Source organism: Pyrgilauda ruficollis, unplaced genomic scaffold (assembly GCF_017590135.1).
Source record: "Pyrgilauda ruficollis isolate IOZ18807 unplaced genomic scaffold, ASM1759013v1 scaffold32, whole genome shotgun sequence".
Classification (NCBI taxonomy): domain Eukaryota; kingdom Metazoa; phylum Chordata; class Aves; order Passeriformes; family Passeridae; genus Pyrgilauda; species Pyrgilauda ruficollis.
In genome coordinates, this window is record NW_024524600.1 from 2,202,448 (window position 1) to 2,218,400 (window position 15,953).

Genomic DNA, 15,953 nt, shown 5'->3' on the forward strand with positions numbered 1-15,953 from the left:
TTACTTTGATTGTTATTTTCAAGTGGTAATACCTCAAAAGCAGACACAATTAGATTACTGAATAATGCAAACCACAAGAGATATTTATAGAGAGGAAAAATAAAATACAAGCTAATGACTAGTTCAACCTTCACTAAATACAAAATGTAACAATTATGGTAAGGTTTCCAAGTTCCTTAAGTGTCCTGTGTTGTCTAAGGCCTTTTTATCAACCTTAGAGCTATGCAGCCCTTGCATTTAATGTGCACAATAACTTTTCAGAGGAAAGGAAATTTTGGCATTTACAGGTGCATATGCATTAGGTAAAACAATCCCCAGTAAGTGGTGAGGAAAGTTCTCCAGATAATTTCCACCTCAGTAGGACCTGCAGGACTTAGAAATGCACTGACTTCTGAATGCCCTTGTAAAAGTCACTGTGATGTCAGAAAAAAATTTTATTTTATCTCTACTCAATTTACCCTGCTCAGCACCTCAGGCAGTTTTCTTTAGCAGTTATTTGACATCCACACTATCATTAGTGCACCCTATCAGGATATTCTAGTGCAAAGCACTAAAAAGCATCACGGTAAATGATTGCATCACTCCAGAAGACATTATCACTATAATTTAAAAAACTATTCACAGTGCCTGCCACATGAGTATGTCTTAACAGAATAAACTGATGCAAAACAAATACCTTAATTTTACTTCTCTAGTTTTTGAGAAACAGGAAATACAAAAGGAAATTAGAACATCCAGCACTCTTGGTAATAATTATCATAGGCATTTGAAAAACAGGCACACAGAAAAGGATATGTGCAGAGTCAGAGACTGCAGTGACCTCCCACACTGCCAAGTTCTTTAGAACTACTGAAATTATAAACAAAGTAAAAGCTCTTCTTTCCCAAACAGCCGCCTCGATGTCACTTGTTTCCACATTCCGGCTTCTGTCGTTGCAGCCCACACTTTCTCTGTTGCTAAGTGCTTTAGGCTTCTGCAATATGTTCCAGCAGCTCCCTGTTTCTCTCATATCTCCAAACTATCATCTGAGAGCAGAATGTCTAGGTTTATCTGACATGGCAAGAAAAAAAAAAAAGATTAAACTGTACAAATTACAGATTCTTAAAGAACACTAAAATTTTCCATATGAAAAAATATCTCCATAAACTTGCATGTAATTTCATAACATTTTGTTAGAACATGTTTTCAATTCACAGTAGGATATGTGAGGGATGAGGGCACATTATGGCTCCTGGGAGCAGCTGTAACTAAATCTTGACTGTAAGTGACAATAGCAGTACAGAGCACCGGGTACTTGCAGACGCTTATATCAGTGTTGCCACTGAGCTATGCAAATAAAGAACTTCATAAATGAATGAAAATCATAGGAAAAGTGGGGGGGAAAAAAGACAATACAACAGTTAAGAATTTATATAATTTTATAATTATATTGGTAAATGTAGACTGTTACATCTTTCATAATTCTGGCTTAAACACTGGTTTCTTCTACCCTTACAGCAGGCACATAGTAGTTTCCACTCAGGAGAGAATGACACTGTCACCATTATTCACCCAGCTATGTCTGCCTTTTTTGTTTTGGTGAGTAGGCATCTTACTGAGTGCAGTTTTCAGCCTATGTGCCTTTACCCATCCTGGAGTACAATTCCACAGCTCTCTCTGTATCCTTGGCTACAGTACCAGCATACCTACAATTGTGATTGCTGGCAGGTTTTGTTTTATGTCTTTCATTCAAGTTAAGATGAGCAACATTAGCTCTTTAATAGTGATTAGAGAGCTGTCTTTAGTGATTAAAGGGCTAACATATATAATTAAGTTGTGTGGGCATCCCTATTGCCAGATACAAGAAATGTTCTAGGTACATTTTTAGGTTAAATTTGGCATTTCCCAAAGCCAGCTCAAGGTACAGGAAAAAATAAGCAGTATTTTCAGAAGAAAGTAATTCAGCACATAAGGACTGGATTGGTAGAATGAAATAGTTGACACTAAGGCACCTCATTTTTTCCATCATATATGTTTTGGGGGTTTATTCTAGATTATATTTAGCCTGGTCACTAGAGCCAAACACCTCCGCTATACATGTGTTTCAAAGCTTTCTGAGAAGAAGTGTTAGGTATGTGCTAGAGGACCTTGTGATGATGCAGCTCACACGCTATTTTGGAACCTCTTGTCCCCATTAGCGCTAGGGTGCATGTGGAGCAGGTTGGAAGCAGAGCTTCTGTTTTCATTTCTTCTTGAAGGAATTTGGTTTGTATGCACCAAAACTATTTTGAGAACTGAAACACCACATGGTAAGTGGAGACAATGACAAGATTTTCCTCCAAACCACACTGTTGCTTTGAAACGAATTGCTAATGTGGACACAGCCTTCTTGGACAGCTGATGAGGGAGCAATCTGCAGGTTCTGCTAGGGCCTAGGAGAGAAGATGAGCTGCTTTAGACTGAATCCCTTCCCTCCACATAGACCACCTTTCAACATCACTGCAGGCCTTCTTGCTCTTCTCTCAGCACTCTGTGTTATTCTTTTTCCCACATCCATTCCCATGCTGGAAAAGGTCCCTGGCCTGCCCCATTCCCACCCATGTGAAGGTACAGGAAGTGACCTGTGGCTGCAGAAATTATGCAAGCTGTAGAATGAGGACCAACAGCTGCCTGAGACATGAGCATGGAGATGCCATAGCCAAAGAGAAGTGAGAAAAGAGTATCTCTAGGGTTAGGTGGGCATACATAGGTTGGTAGAGAGGGGGGTCAAAGCCCCCATGACTTCCAAAGCTCTGCTGCTTTTTTTTTTTTTTTACTTCATCCTCCTAAAAAATAACTGGCACTTCACAGTACCCTAACATTTCCCTGAAACATAAAAAAAGACCCCTCCCAGTGTCCCCATTTCATATTCCGAAATAGTTCGCTTGCTACTGCTGCAAATTTAGATTAACCACACAAATACAAAATTTCTAAAACCATGTTTCAGCAAGATGCTTTCCCTCTGCCTCCCCACACAGAGGGTAAGAGAAATTCTTGTTAAATCTGTCTGGTTTCTCTGGGTTCCTGGGCCTCTTTTTTGCCTCCAGACATGTTCTTTTAATAACTGTGTGCTGAAACAAGAGGTGTCTTGCCTCTGCCTTCATTCCCTCAGTTAGTCTGTGCCTGAGACCAAAGCTGATAACTACTCTTTTCCTTAATCAAAACCTGGGATAGGATGTTCTGTTATTTGACATCTTAAAAGCTTCTTGTGGAAGGCTGGGGTTCGCACACCCTCCACTCTACCCTAGTGTTAAATGGTCTGGTTTATTTTGAAGCAGAGAAGAGTACCAGTCAAGGCAGGGAATATGCAGCAAATAACGACTACAAAGCAGTGTAGGAATCATCTGAAAAGCATGTTTCATCCCATACCACCCAGACAAATTAATGGCACAGCCTCCACCAACCATGTAAGGAGCGACACACAGCCCCTGCATCACTCTACTTCCCACTTCTTTTCCCCTGAAGCACTGGTTAAACTAAGCAGATTTTACAAGGTAGTCATGTGCTCCACTTGCTAATAATCAGCTCAGTGTAAATATCAACACATTGCTGCAGAGAAGCTCAAATGTCATTGTAACCGTTCCCTTGGATTACTTCAGCTTTGTGAGGGACAGAGAGAACAAAGGTGCCAGAGGACAAACAGGCACCCTACAGCAAGCACAGGAAAAGCAGGAAGGAGAGAGGCAACACAATGAGAAGAGAGCTGGTAAAGCTAGAGTCATCTGGAGTCTAGAAAAGTAGTGTCCTACAGAGCAGCTACAGATCCACACAAGGTGATACCAGCAAAAAAAAAAAAAAATTCAAAATTTTTCTATGTAGAAGGACCTGGGACAGAAAAAACCCAAAACAAACAAACAGGGGCGATAGTAAAATAGTTTTGAATTTAGCTGACAAGGACCAAAAGCAAGAAGTGTTCACACACTTCATCAACTAGCATCCAATTAAAACAAAACCAAAAAAATAAAGCCCCAGCTGTAAGGGACAGCCATCTGTCATCTTTGCTGACATGCTCCTATCAAGGGCAAAGAGCAAGAGGCAGAAATGACCTATGTCTCATATTTAAGGAGATCAACCTAGGAAGCACTGAGATGTTGTATTGCAGTGCTGTGCTTTCTGCTAATTCCAGAAAGAGACTCTCACCTTCCCTTCTAACTAGAAATGGCTCTTTAAGGGCAGTATATACAGATGCAGTGTATTCCCTGAACTCTATTCTTGTTACGTTACTAAGATACAACTGTTTCTATGGAGAGCTTATTGGTGGACAAAATAAACTGTTTTGATGAATTATAAAAAAGGTAAATTAATTTTTCAAAACAAGATAATAAGATTAAAGCACACCAATATGGAATTTTGAGTACATAGTTACCTCCTCTTTTTTTTTCTTTTATTTTTTTTAATTTCTAGTAGACATTTATCCTAAATTCTGTATGGTCTATAAATTTATATAAATTACTATCTGTCCTGCAAAATACTTAACTAATTCTAAAGCCATGCATGTTGTTTGAGCTATAAAATCTCCACCTGAATTTTTGTTTGTTTTTAAAAGGTAAGTATAATTGTGCAGTATAAGTATCTGCATGGCCAGGAATATGCCACGTTGTGAAGAAAAGAGCCTTGAAATGAAGAACGGTAAAGAAGGAAAGAACAAATGAGTGTGTTAAATAAAGCTCACCATTTAACTTTAACATGGTTCTGGGTAACAGCTAGACTCTACAAATGACAACTAATAGATATGTGAGGGCATTCCTGCTTTTTTGGGGGGAGGTTGTTGAGGTCTTTTTGGGTTTTTTTTTTTATAGCTCTATTATTTTATACTGTGCTGAAACAGAACTTGAAATATGCTGTGCTTGACTTAGAGAATAGTTTAGTTGATCAATCAGCAATTTGGCAAAGCAAGCAGCTACACAAAAAGAAATTGGTGAGGAATTCCACACTTAAATCAATTGGAATTTATGAGTTACCTCTTCTTTTCTTATCCTTGTATCTTTAGAAATTGTTAACCTCATTTGAAGATGCACTTTGGTATTTTCAGTGTCAGAACAATTCTATAGGTTACATATCAGTTTAATCAATTGTCTTATCAACCTTAAATGCACACGTAGCTATGTAAAATTTCTCACTGGTACCTAAGAGGAAGCATTTCTTCCAATGAGCAGATAGGAGCTGCCATCTATATTCTTCTGGTTTTATGCCACACTTTTTTCTCTCTTACTTGGATGGAGTCTTGCAAATTTAGTACCAACATATAAATACACACATGGCTGCCTAAAGTAGGATTCATAGAACAGCAAAAATTAGTTAAGAAAAGCCTGACTGACCTAGCTGTTGCAATTTAAAAAGTTATTACAGACCTCAGCACTTTGTCCCTCCCATGTGCCAGAGGGTATCCTCCCTAGGAGGTGTGTCAGAAGAAACTACAGGCATCTGACTCACCTGCCTCTATGTCCTCACTGGTGGTTAATGCTACTTGCCACACTATACAGGGAAATAGGTATGGTTCTGTCTCCTCTCCCTCAGGGTGTAACAACTTTCTGCAGAAGGGTAGGGCAACTAGCTGGGGCAGTTAAAAAAATAACATCTTATTCTACCTATCTCCCCTGCATAGTTAGTGTTGTTAAGATTACAAAATGCCTTTGGCCTAGACTCACAGATAAAGCCCTACATCTACTTCCTTCCTTATTTCCTGAATTTACTTTCTGTTTCTTCTCTCTTGTATTCTCTTTCATCCATCCCAGCTCTCCTCCCATCCCCCTTATCTATCTGTAGTGCTTGTTTTGCAAAGCCTATCTCCTACTGACATCTCAAAAGCTGCCATGATAAATTTCAAAGCAGTCAGCCAACCAGCTGCCAGTGCACAAAAAACTCCAAAATGTAGTTGATCTGAGCATGCACATGGATCTCTAGAATATATAAGAAAGTCTCTGCACATGAACAATACATCATGTACTCTTGACCTGTGGCATGCAGAAAGCAAAGTGTGCAGTACTCAGTTCTCGCTGAGGTAGCCTATGTTTCCCTCAGCTCATTTCATTCTATTCCCAGATTTCCTGTGTCTCATTTTATTTCCAGCATTCACTATGCACACTGGTTCCATTTTCACGTGCCTTTTCTGATACTCCTCATATTCTCTACATTGGATTTTAGTTCTGCTCCCACTTCTTTTATTCCCGTGTCTCTCTACACCTTCCTGTCCAGAAATAAAAACAGAAATTTGAGAATGATCTGGTTTCATCTTCACTGGAACAGCTACCATCTTTGCTAGAACAAACTTAAGTTTTATGTAACAGTATTACAGGAAAGTAATCAGCTGTTATGACTGAAAGCAATATCATTTAAGTCCCAAAACACTCTGGGGAGAGCAACCATTACAATAAGGAAAGACCAAGATGTTTGACACCTATAGTCTTGTAACTGCAGGAGTCTCTGTGTATTTTGTGCTTTAATTTCAAATCCACTAAGTAGTTTGAATTGGCAATGATACAAAGGTTCTGAGACTCACTGATGGCATTTCTAATCAATTCAGTGAATAGTGACTGCAAATTTCTATGAAGCAATTAACTTGCCATGAAGAAGCTATTCGGTCTGAGACACTGAACCTGCATGAAAGAAACAGAGAAGAATAGGAGCCTTTTCCCCTGCCATTTCAGCTTTCTGTTTCACAAAGGGAGAATTGTATCTCTGAATGGTACCTGAAAGGGACAAGCAGCAGAGGTGTGCACATACAAGTGACCAATTTTCATTACCTGCAGATCTTCATTGTTTTGCTCAAATTCTTTTCCCCACCTTTAGTCTCCAACACAAAATGTAAACAAAATGTTAAGAATAAAATAATCTTTCTTTCACTAGGCTAGAGTTTTATAGTGATGTATTGTCCAAGGCACAAACCTAATTTTTAGACAATTACAGAAAATACGTCACCATTTTCTATCTGAGCATAGTAATTGACCTAGTTGAAGTAGGGTTAATATCTTTTGTTTTGAAAAGCAGGATGTCCTGTCTTTCAGAGCAGTAGTAGAAAAATAAAGGAGTGTCTAGTGTTTGTTTGCAAACCCAGGCAGAACTGTACAAAAAGAGTCTGTCTCCATGCTATTAACTTCATTCTACAAGGACTAAGCTGACTCTTGCTGAAGTCAATGGAAAGACTTCATTTACATTAGCTGGAGGAATCTCCATCTGGAAGCAGAAAACAGTCAAGAAAAAACAAGCAATTAAACTAGATTTTCCACTTAAGCAGTGCTCCAGATCAAAAAAATATACACAACTGGTAGATACTTTGTATGTACAAATACCACAAATGCCAGATATAAATAAAAGCATCAATTCTGATATTGTAAAGATACTGAAATCATTAGCTACATGACTGATAAATATTCTTCAAAATTTAGAGATGCAAGGTGTGAAGAAATGAGAAACAATATTTAAGTAGCATTGTGACAGGATATTGTGATGTTACATATAGGAACTAAAAGGTTTAGTAATATAAAGGAAGAAAACAGTGACAATATGTCATATGTATATGTCATGTCATATATTACACATATTTACATGCTAAAAAATTGTAATAGAGATAGGAACTAAGCACAGGTAATGTGCTTAGTCTTCTAGTAATTTCTACAGCAGTTAATCAGTCTCCAAACACCTGGATAGCTATGCAAATGAAAATCTCAAGTGTAGATAATGAACACCCCACTATTTTCACTTTGATAACTCTTTCCTGCTTGCCAAAAACAAGGTTTACAAGAACAAATAGTAACTTTCCACAATGTGCTTATGTGAAATATAGACAGCTAAAGCAAATTGCAACTAAAACAATGACCAGCTATCAGTTACAGAAATCATGGCAGAAATGGCTACAGCTCTTCTTAGCAGAAGTATAGCCCTTTTGCTTCTTTCAAGGGGTACCTCCTTCGTGTTACTACTTCCTGCTTCCATTCATCAGAAAGGAAGGGGTTTGGTTGTCCAGTGAGGTAATAGAATTGTACTGTATTTAGCCTAGAGGCCTTGTACTAAATCAAAGTAACCTGGAAAATGCTTTATATGAATATCAGCCTGATGTAAGAAAGCAAGAAATTATCTTAATTTGATTACTTTAAATGGATTCGAGCTTTGCATAGGTGGAAGACAATTATTTCAGAAAGGAGTGCTGCACAGACTAACATATAAATAGCTCGTGCTGTGAGGAGAACAATAGCCCTGTTTCTTTTCTCAGAGCACAGATACAATTAGTTAGAGGATATTGCATTCTTCAGAAATTTTTGGCATCCAATAGAAAAAAACAATTGCATTTCAAAACAGAATATTGTATTTGGAAATCATTTCCTCTTTTAATAACCTGCCAAGGCTTTCAGTCCTTCCCCTGCAAACGAACACATCCCTTGTAGTTTAGCACAATGCTTTCCCACACTGCTGCTGATTGCGAGGTCGCTGACTCCTGATGCAGTGACACAGAATCCTGAGCTTGCCTCTTGGCAGGGAAGTAACTGCTTTCCACATACATTGTGTTAAAAATGCATGTTTCTGTAGGGTTTCCATCTACCGTTACATGAACTCCACTGATTTAACTCCCATACTTTTACTGCCACAAAATAACTACATACTTTTCTTGAAGAAATGTAGAGGTAAAGCCAAAATGTTCATTTTCAAAGCAGAAAATCTCAGTCCCCTGACAGCACTGTATTCCTACTGCTGGATTTAGATTCTGATGGCTGATGTAAATTTCATCAGATTGTCCAGTGGCAATAATTCATTCCATGAAACCTGGGTGTATTCCATTCTAGCTGGATTAGAGAGAAGACCTATTGCACTCACCAGCCAATCCATCTTAAAACCAGTTTAAAATATTAATCATCATGGCTAGCTAGATGGAAATATGATTGATTGCTACATAATCCACTAAATAATAAAACAAATCAATAGCTATAGTTATAAAACTAGACCCATGGGATAAATCAATCAAAACCAGTGCCTACATTTCAAACTTAAGTCTATCACTCTGTCTTCCTTCTGCACTGTCTTTTGCCCAGATGTGAAAATCTTCATCTGAGGTCATGAGGTAGTGGCACATACAAAGGCCAAATGGGTATCAAGTGTTCTACCATTACAAATTCTTCCCTCTTAAAAATTCATAATTCTCTCCATTATAAGTGGAAACCCCTAAAATACTCTAATTACGCTGCAATCAGTGTTGACCCCTTATTTCTTGGGTGACTCATCCTAACTGCTCATTTTTTAAGTTTCATCCTTTATTTGCCATAATTACTTTTCCTGTAATAACAGAAGTATCAACAGCAGACTTTTGAATCAAGTAAAATGAGCATATTTTACTGATACTTTTAATATATAAAAACATGGCTTCATAAACTTCCAACCCACGTTCTCTCTGTACTTCATAGGTAGAACAGCATTTACTTGGATGTGCTGGAATAAATGGACATGCTGCACTCGTTACTGTGCTGTCTCAGAAGCTTGTTTTAAAAATCATGCACATAATAAACTTGCACACTATCATTTCTAATGTTACTACGTACCCAAAATAGCCTTCAAATTGAATAAGATAAAACAAAACATACATCATCTAGTTAGCATTCAAAGATCAGGAGAACTGGTAGGTCTAGCAGGAACTGGTAGGTCCTGAGCTTTAAAGGAGATCTGTAAGGGGTATCTTTGCATTACCAGAAAGTTCAAAGCTTGAGTGTCTGCTTTCTCTGTGTTATTAAAAATCCCACAAGTTTTGCAAATGTAAGGTAGCTATCCTACATCTTGAAAACATGCAAAAACACCGTGGTAATCATGTTTAGTCTGTATAAACAGAACGTTTGTTTCTGAGTCATATTTACTTCTTTTTATTGTAAACCGATTTCACTAGAAATTTACATCAGCATGGGCAACGCGAATTTCTGTGCATTTAAGAAGTGGTTTCATGCTTGCACTCCTTTTTTAGGCAAGAGCAATTGACTTCTGTTTACTGGGAAACATACTTGTCTGTATTCTGGTTTGCTTGTGCTGTTGGAAGGGTCAACAGAGCTGGAAGCAGGGGAATTTTCGGCTGGCACTGCTCCTGCAAAGGCAGCTCCCTCTTGGCCCTACTGTGGAGAAGGCCTAGCTTGAATAAGCTGCACACGGAGTTCCTCAAGCTCAGGGGCTTGCTTCTGCAAATTAAAATGTACTCTAGCCTCCACCTAGACACAGCATAGTACAGACCTGCCTGCAGAATGAAGCAGTTTTGGCCTCACTCAGCATTCACGGGAATGTGAGGAAGCTAAGACCCATAACCCTGGGCTGCATGAAGATGGAAAAGGCTCCATGACACCGAATTTGAACTGACAAAAGCAAGACAGCAGGTAGGCAGCAAGGATCAGCAGATGTCCAAAGGGAAAAAAAGCAAACCATTTTCCAAATTCTGGCCCAAGTTTACCTATGCCCTGGTACTTTAATTCAAAACCATGTCGCTAAAATCAGCTCAGACTTGGCCTTCCTGACAGATCTTGTTCTTTGTGATGGAAATGTGAAAAAACATAGCGCAGAGCAGCTGGCTCACCTTCTAGGTCTCCTTCACAAAGCCTAAGAAATTCAGGGCTGGAAAGGGCTGAGAAGTGAGGAAACACAGACTGGATCGCTGAGGGGAGAAGGATTCTAAGCGCAGGAAGGCAGCGCGGCTGGCGCTGTCAGAGCGACCACAAGGAGGACAAGGGGGATGGTGCGGGCACCGCTGAACGCACGAGACAAAGGAAAGAAAACACAAGAATAAATACGGAAAACATGAGTTAGAAATTGATCAAAAGAGACACCCAGCTTCCCTTAACTTTGCTTACTAATGTGCCAGCCGCAGGAAGGGGGAGCAGGGGGACGCCTCAGAGATGAGCTAAATCCCCCTGCAAACCCAAGAGGAAACGCTGCCAAGGAACCGGTAAAAATGAAGCGAGCAAACGCCACTTTTCTACCCTGCCCTACACGAAACGGCTCGGGGAGACCCCTCGGACGGCCAGCAGCACGCAGGGCCCCGGCTCGGCTTCCCGGGAGCCTCTGCCGACGAGACCCACTTCCTCCCGCGGGAGGAGGCGGCCGCGCACGGCCGCTGGAGGACCGGCGAACGGCAGCAGCGCCCCACTCGGCTCGGCGCGGCCGGGCTCCCCCGCAGCGGGGAGGGCGGCCCAGAGAAGCGCTGCGGCAGCCCCCGCTCCCCGCGCCGCCGCTCGGGGCATTCCCCGCGCTCCGCCCTGACCCCCCCGCTCCCCGCGCAGCCGCCGGCTCAGCCGGGGCCGCCTCGGCCGCCAGGTGTCGCCGGCGCACGGGCGTCCCCGCGGCCCCTCCTGCGCCCGGAGCCGGCGGGGCTGGCTCAGTGCGAGCGGGCGGAGGCGTCAGCCCGCAGCGGGGACGCGCAGCCCAGCCCGGCTCGCCTCGGCTCGCCCCTTCCTCGCACACCCCCGCGGCCCGACTCGGCTGACGCTCTCGGCACCGCCAGCGGCCGGCCGGGCGGCTCCCGAGCACGGCCTGCGGCCGCTCTCCGCTGGCGGCGGCGGGGAGCCGCGGCGAGGAGAAAGCTGCCGCTGCGGCGGCGGCGGCGGGGGGAGCAGCCATGTTGGAGCGGGGAATAAAGTGACTTTCCTCGGGGAGGGAGCGCGGCCGGCGGTCCGGCGAAGGCTCTCGGGCGGCGAGGGGAGGGGGGGTTCGGCTCCCGGCGGCCGGATACCGCTCCTAGGCGGAGGAGAAGGGGAAGGAGAAGGGGCAAAGGAACCGCCCCCGGACCCGCGAAGCTCCGGCGCTGCTGGTGAGTTGTGGCTGCTCATTGTCTCCCGGCCCAGGGGTGCGGGTCCGGCTCGCGGCGGGGTGTTGGCTCTCGGCCTGCGGTGCGTGGGACGTCGCGGGGGGTGAGGTGACAGCGCGGCCCCGGAGCAGGCGGGAAGTGATGGTGGTCGTGGGAGAGCTCCCCGCGAGAGGGCCGGGGGCTGCCGGAGAGCCCCGGGCGCGGGGAGCGCCGCTCGGCGCCCCCGGGCAGGGTCGGGCCGGGCTGCGGGGGATTTCCGCTGCCCGGTGGCGGCTGGGAGCGGCTCCGCGGGGGCTGGGGGGCAGCTCCGAGAGGCTGAGCCCTCTGCGAGGGGGGCCGAGCGAAGCCGGGCCGGAGGGGTGAGCCGGGGATGGCAGCCCCTGAGCACTGCCGGATTTTTTGGTGATCCTGCGTTCGTCACCGTCCTTTCCCCGCCGCCTCCTCCTCTTCAAGCGAGGCAGCGTTCTCCTGACAGCTCTTCTGCTCGCAGCCTCCGCACGTATGACACATCGCTCCTATTGCAGGTCTCCCCCCACACGCACACCCGAAATATGTAGGTTTTAGTGCGTGGCATAAGAGTTCTTCTGCTCTGAGCTTTGAGCTAGAAGGTGACAGGATACGTGAACATTGTCTGACCCTGAACTTCTGTGAACTCCTCCTTCCCCTTCCTCGCTCCCATATGTAATGGCTTGAGACCAGTGAGAGCAAAATGGTTCTCTCGAAAGGACGGGGAAAATCAGGTGGGATCATGTATATTTTATATTTCTTGCAAATGTATTACGCCCACCCGTGCCAATACCATGTTCATATGAGTGGATTAGCTGTTGCGCTAGAAGAATGCTGACCTTGATCCCCTTTGTCTCTCCTGCAGCAATTTTGGTAGCTGGCTCTAGTTGTTTTAAACTCATTGCTGTCTTTGGCACTTTGCTAATGGTTGTTAACAGTGTTATGAGTGTTATGAGCAAAACGGGGCTGACTTATAATCCAAACTCAGTGATATAAAAAGCATTCATTTCTTTTTTTCCTTTTTTTTTTTTTATTTTGGTGAATAATTTCTTTTGTAATTTAACAGAAGATCAATAGCAACTTGTAGGTATCACGGTATAGATACAAGAGCAAGCCTGGTTTGACGTTCTTCCATTACTTCTCTCCCCCCAACACTTTTTTATTGTATTAATTGAACTGGAAACCATATCACCAAAGGTTAAATACTGAGAAAAAAACACTCATTAAATTAGACTTAGTACCAAATTCAGATTTGTTTTTCAAATTAGAATTGGAAAAAAAAGTAGGTGATCTGGTATTTTATGTGCTTAAGATGTTAAAGAAATTGCCATATTGCTTTGTTATAAGAAATCTGTATATTCACACACAGCTCTTGTTATTTACATCTGCCCTTCCGTAAGTGACATGAGAGAGGCTTGTTTTGAATAATTAATGTAGAAGAAACAGATACGAAAACATAAAATCACATGTCTGAATACATGGTGAAAATTTTCCTTTAAAATTGTTTGTGCTTGAAAGAACAGGCTGAATTTAATTCTCCAACATAGATAAACCATTGTAATGTTAACTTGGCATTAAAAGGGCCACTTAAATTGGAAAGATGAAAGCTTTTTTTTTTTTTTTTTGCTGGCATAATTTAAATACTGCTTTGACAATAAAGAGTCTGACTTACAAAAATCTTTAGGAAGGATAACGCAATGAGGTTCATACCTTTTATTTGCATATTGTGCTGTGTAGCTGTGTGTTTACCCAGGATGGAGCTCTACACAAATCATGAGGTGGGTTCTGCCTACATCCGTACTGAAGAGTTTGCAAATTAGAGCCCATGTTGTCTGAAGCAAATTATAGTTTGAATGTGGGGAGTCATTTATTTTGGGCTTGGCTAAGAATGTCGTGCATTAATTGATCTTTTTAATATGTAAAATGCCACTAGCGTGTAGTGAAATACCTAATTTATAATTGCAAATATAATTTAAATTGAGAAACAGATCATGGCTGTGTATTTCCCCTGAATGGCTCTGGCTTCAATTTCTGCCTAACACTGCAGTGTGTAAATATGGTATAGCTTATGACAGGGATGTTAAGATGCTCATTCTGCATGTGTTACTGTCACAATGTGGAGCTCTTACAGTAAAAGGATGCAGAATATTTTGAATGGCCTAGTAACATACAAATCTTGTAATTTCTTAAATTACTACCTGCTGCTAGGGGAAAAAAAAAAAAAAGAATGTTATACTCATCTTAATAAGTTTCTGTCCAGCAATATGTTTGAGTAATTGCCCCTAAAAAGTGCAGTTGGGAAAGGCTTTGTTGAAGTCTTGTTCATTGAACAGTCTACGTTAAAATCTTTCCGTGAGTTTGCTCTTGACCCTCTTTTCGTGTTAAGTGGAAGCTGTTGATATTCGCCGTACAAATAATTTTTTATTTTTTTGTCCAAGAAAGCTAATGAGCTGTATTTTAAAAAGTTGTATGTACTAGTTGTGTCTTTATTGAATGCGTTATGTGTTATAATGTGAAAATGGACAAGATCATGTCTAAAAATCAAGATCAATTATTATAAAGCTTTTCTAGCATAAACTCACTAAATGTGGCTTACAGTTCTTAAGTTATCTTAACTTTTTACCTGCATGCTTTCTAATGCTTACTCTTTTTTTATTTCTTCAGCAAGCCTTTTGTAGCTATTGAGGCAGCTGGACACCACTGTGATCGTAGCAGTTCAGAACTTTATATAATACACTACAGCTTCAGCATGTAAAAATGCTTCTAAAATGCCAAGTGTTTATATGACAATTATGGTTCGCATCTAAAGAACAAACTAAAGGAGTGTATTGTTGGCCATCACTGCCTTATTTTGCAATGCACATAATTACAGCAATGGCTTTTGCCTTCTTAGTCTAAGAACTGGGATTTGGGGTTTTTTTTGGTGCCTGTTCACATACTGATGTAGCAACTTGGATGATAGAGGTAAAAGTATTTTCTATTTACTTATTTTAATCATTAGACAACAATTTGCTTGTTACAATAAGTCTAGGCCTAGGGGCCTTTTAAAACTTCCTGAATATTTTATATTCTGTTATTTATTCCTTTTGGGCCCTGATAATGTTTTTCCCCATGAAACAGAGCATTCTCCAGGAACACCCAGTAGTGGTGTGGGATGATTTTTTTTTTTTTCCTGTGTATTTTATGAAGAGTCATGATGCACTTTTGACAGCTTTTATCTGATAAAGAGTGAAAGTTAATGCTTGTTTGGATAAATGACTTTTTATAATTCTATACTGAATACAAATTCATAGATACTCATTCTTTACTAACTTGATGGATTGGCAATTCTTCCAGAGTTGTTGGTTTCCTGAACTTCTTTGAGCAGTGATGTCAACTGTCAAGAGTTTAGTAGAACTGGCTCGTTAGAACATGTACCAACAGCAGTTTGAACCACTGATAGTCATGAGGAATAGACAAGACCTGTACTTGAGCTGATTTGCCAACTTGGAACACAAGAACGTTGGAAAAGGAAAGAGTTCTTATAATTCTGTGATCGTGTAATATAGAAAACAATGAACATAATAAGTGCATAAATCAGGTAATTTTTGTTGAATCAGCTTTTGACACATCAGTCCTTGGATAGTAAGGCTTTAGCCACATCCTTGGAGACCATTATAGTCTGTACCTGGCTGTGTTATAAAACATCATGGACACATTGATACTGGAAATTGTTGCAGCCATGCTTTACGGGATATTTGGGCTTTTGTGGTGTAGTGCTTGCTTTTAAAGGATTAGAAATGTCATTCACTAGGAAACATCAGTTTATCAGGGGTGCTGTGCCTAAGCATGGATGGCGGAAAAAAAATAAATGTGATAAAGTAGCATTTGTAAGTGCATCAGTAGAGGAAACAGCTGTCAAGTCACATTTTAATTTTTCACATAGTAAGACAGAATTAGGCAAAATGATTTTAAGAAGACAGAAAAATACCAACTTTATAATGTTTTTAACTAAATGCTGAAAGGCTTCTCTGAATTTCAGGACAATTTTCTGCTTGCTTATTTCAGGAATACATTGAAAATGCAGTAAACTGAAGGACAGTTGTATCTTATGTTTTGATTATGACCTTTTTATATTCTTTTTTTATTTATAATCTCTGGAACAACTAGTTTTGCGTATATTATG

General features: G+C 41.3%; 2 protein-coding genes across 6 annotated transcripts in view; one reads left to right on the top strand and one right to left on the bottom strand.

The window, feature by feature from the left end:
• Positions 1-502: 502 nt before the first annotated feature.
• Positions 503-11,595, bottom strand: LOC121357263 (translation initiation factor IF-2-like). 3 transcript variants are annotated; one of them, XM_041474421.1, is made up of 3 exons: positions 10,830-11,595; positions 10,556-10,726; positions 503-1,050 (listed from the first exon to the last, which is right to left on the bottom strand). In XM_041474421.1, the coding sequence occupies exons 1-2, from the start codon at positions 11,593-11,595 to the stop codon at positions 10,683-10,685; spliced, it is 810 nt and encodes a 269-aa protein (XP_041330355.1). In that variant the 3' UTR covers positions 503-1,050; positions 10,556-10,682. The 3 variants fall into 3 exon arrangements, with proteins under 3 accessions (XP_041330355.1, XP_041330357.1, XP_041330356.1); XM_041474423.1 differs by lacking the exon at positions 503-1,050 and adding an exon at positions 2,302-2,411; XM_041474422.1 differs by lacking the exon at positions 503-1,050 and adding an exon at positions 9,650-10,166.
• CDK17 (cyclin dependent kinase 17) overlaps positions 11,374-15,953 on the top strand; it is an 88,761-nt gene continuing 84,181 nt past the window's right edge. Inside the window, exon 1 of one of the 3 annotated variants that reach the window (XM_041474417.1) lies at positions 11,374-11,785. The gene's annotated coding sequence lies outside the window, so the exon portion shown is untranslated. Of the gene's footprint in view, positions 11,786-11,830; positions 12,523-15,953 lie in introns of those variants that run through there. The other 2 variants (XM_041474420.1, XM_041474419.1) reach the window with 2 other exon arrangements.

Bases quoted from the DNA above. Each gene is read 5' to 3' on its own strand.
- LOC121357263 (XM_041474421.1), bottom strand. From the start codon at position 11,595: ATGGCTGCTCCCCCCGCCGCCGCCGCCGCAGCGGCAGCTTTCTCCTCG. The intron at 10,727-10,829 runs GTAAGCAAAGTT...TCGTGCGTTCAG, and splicing joins TTCCTGCGGCTGGCACATTA to CGGTGCCCGCACCATCCCCC.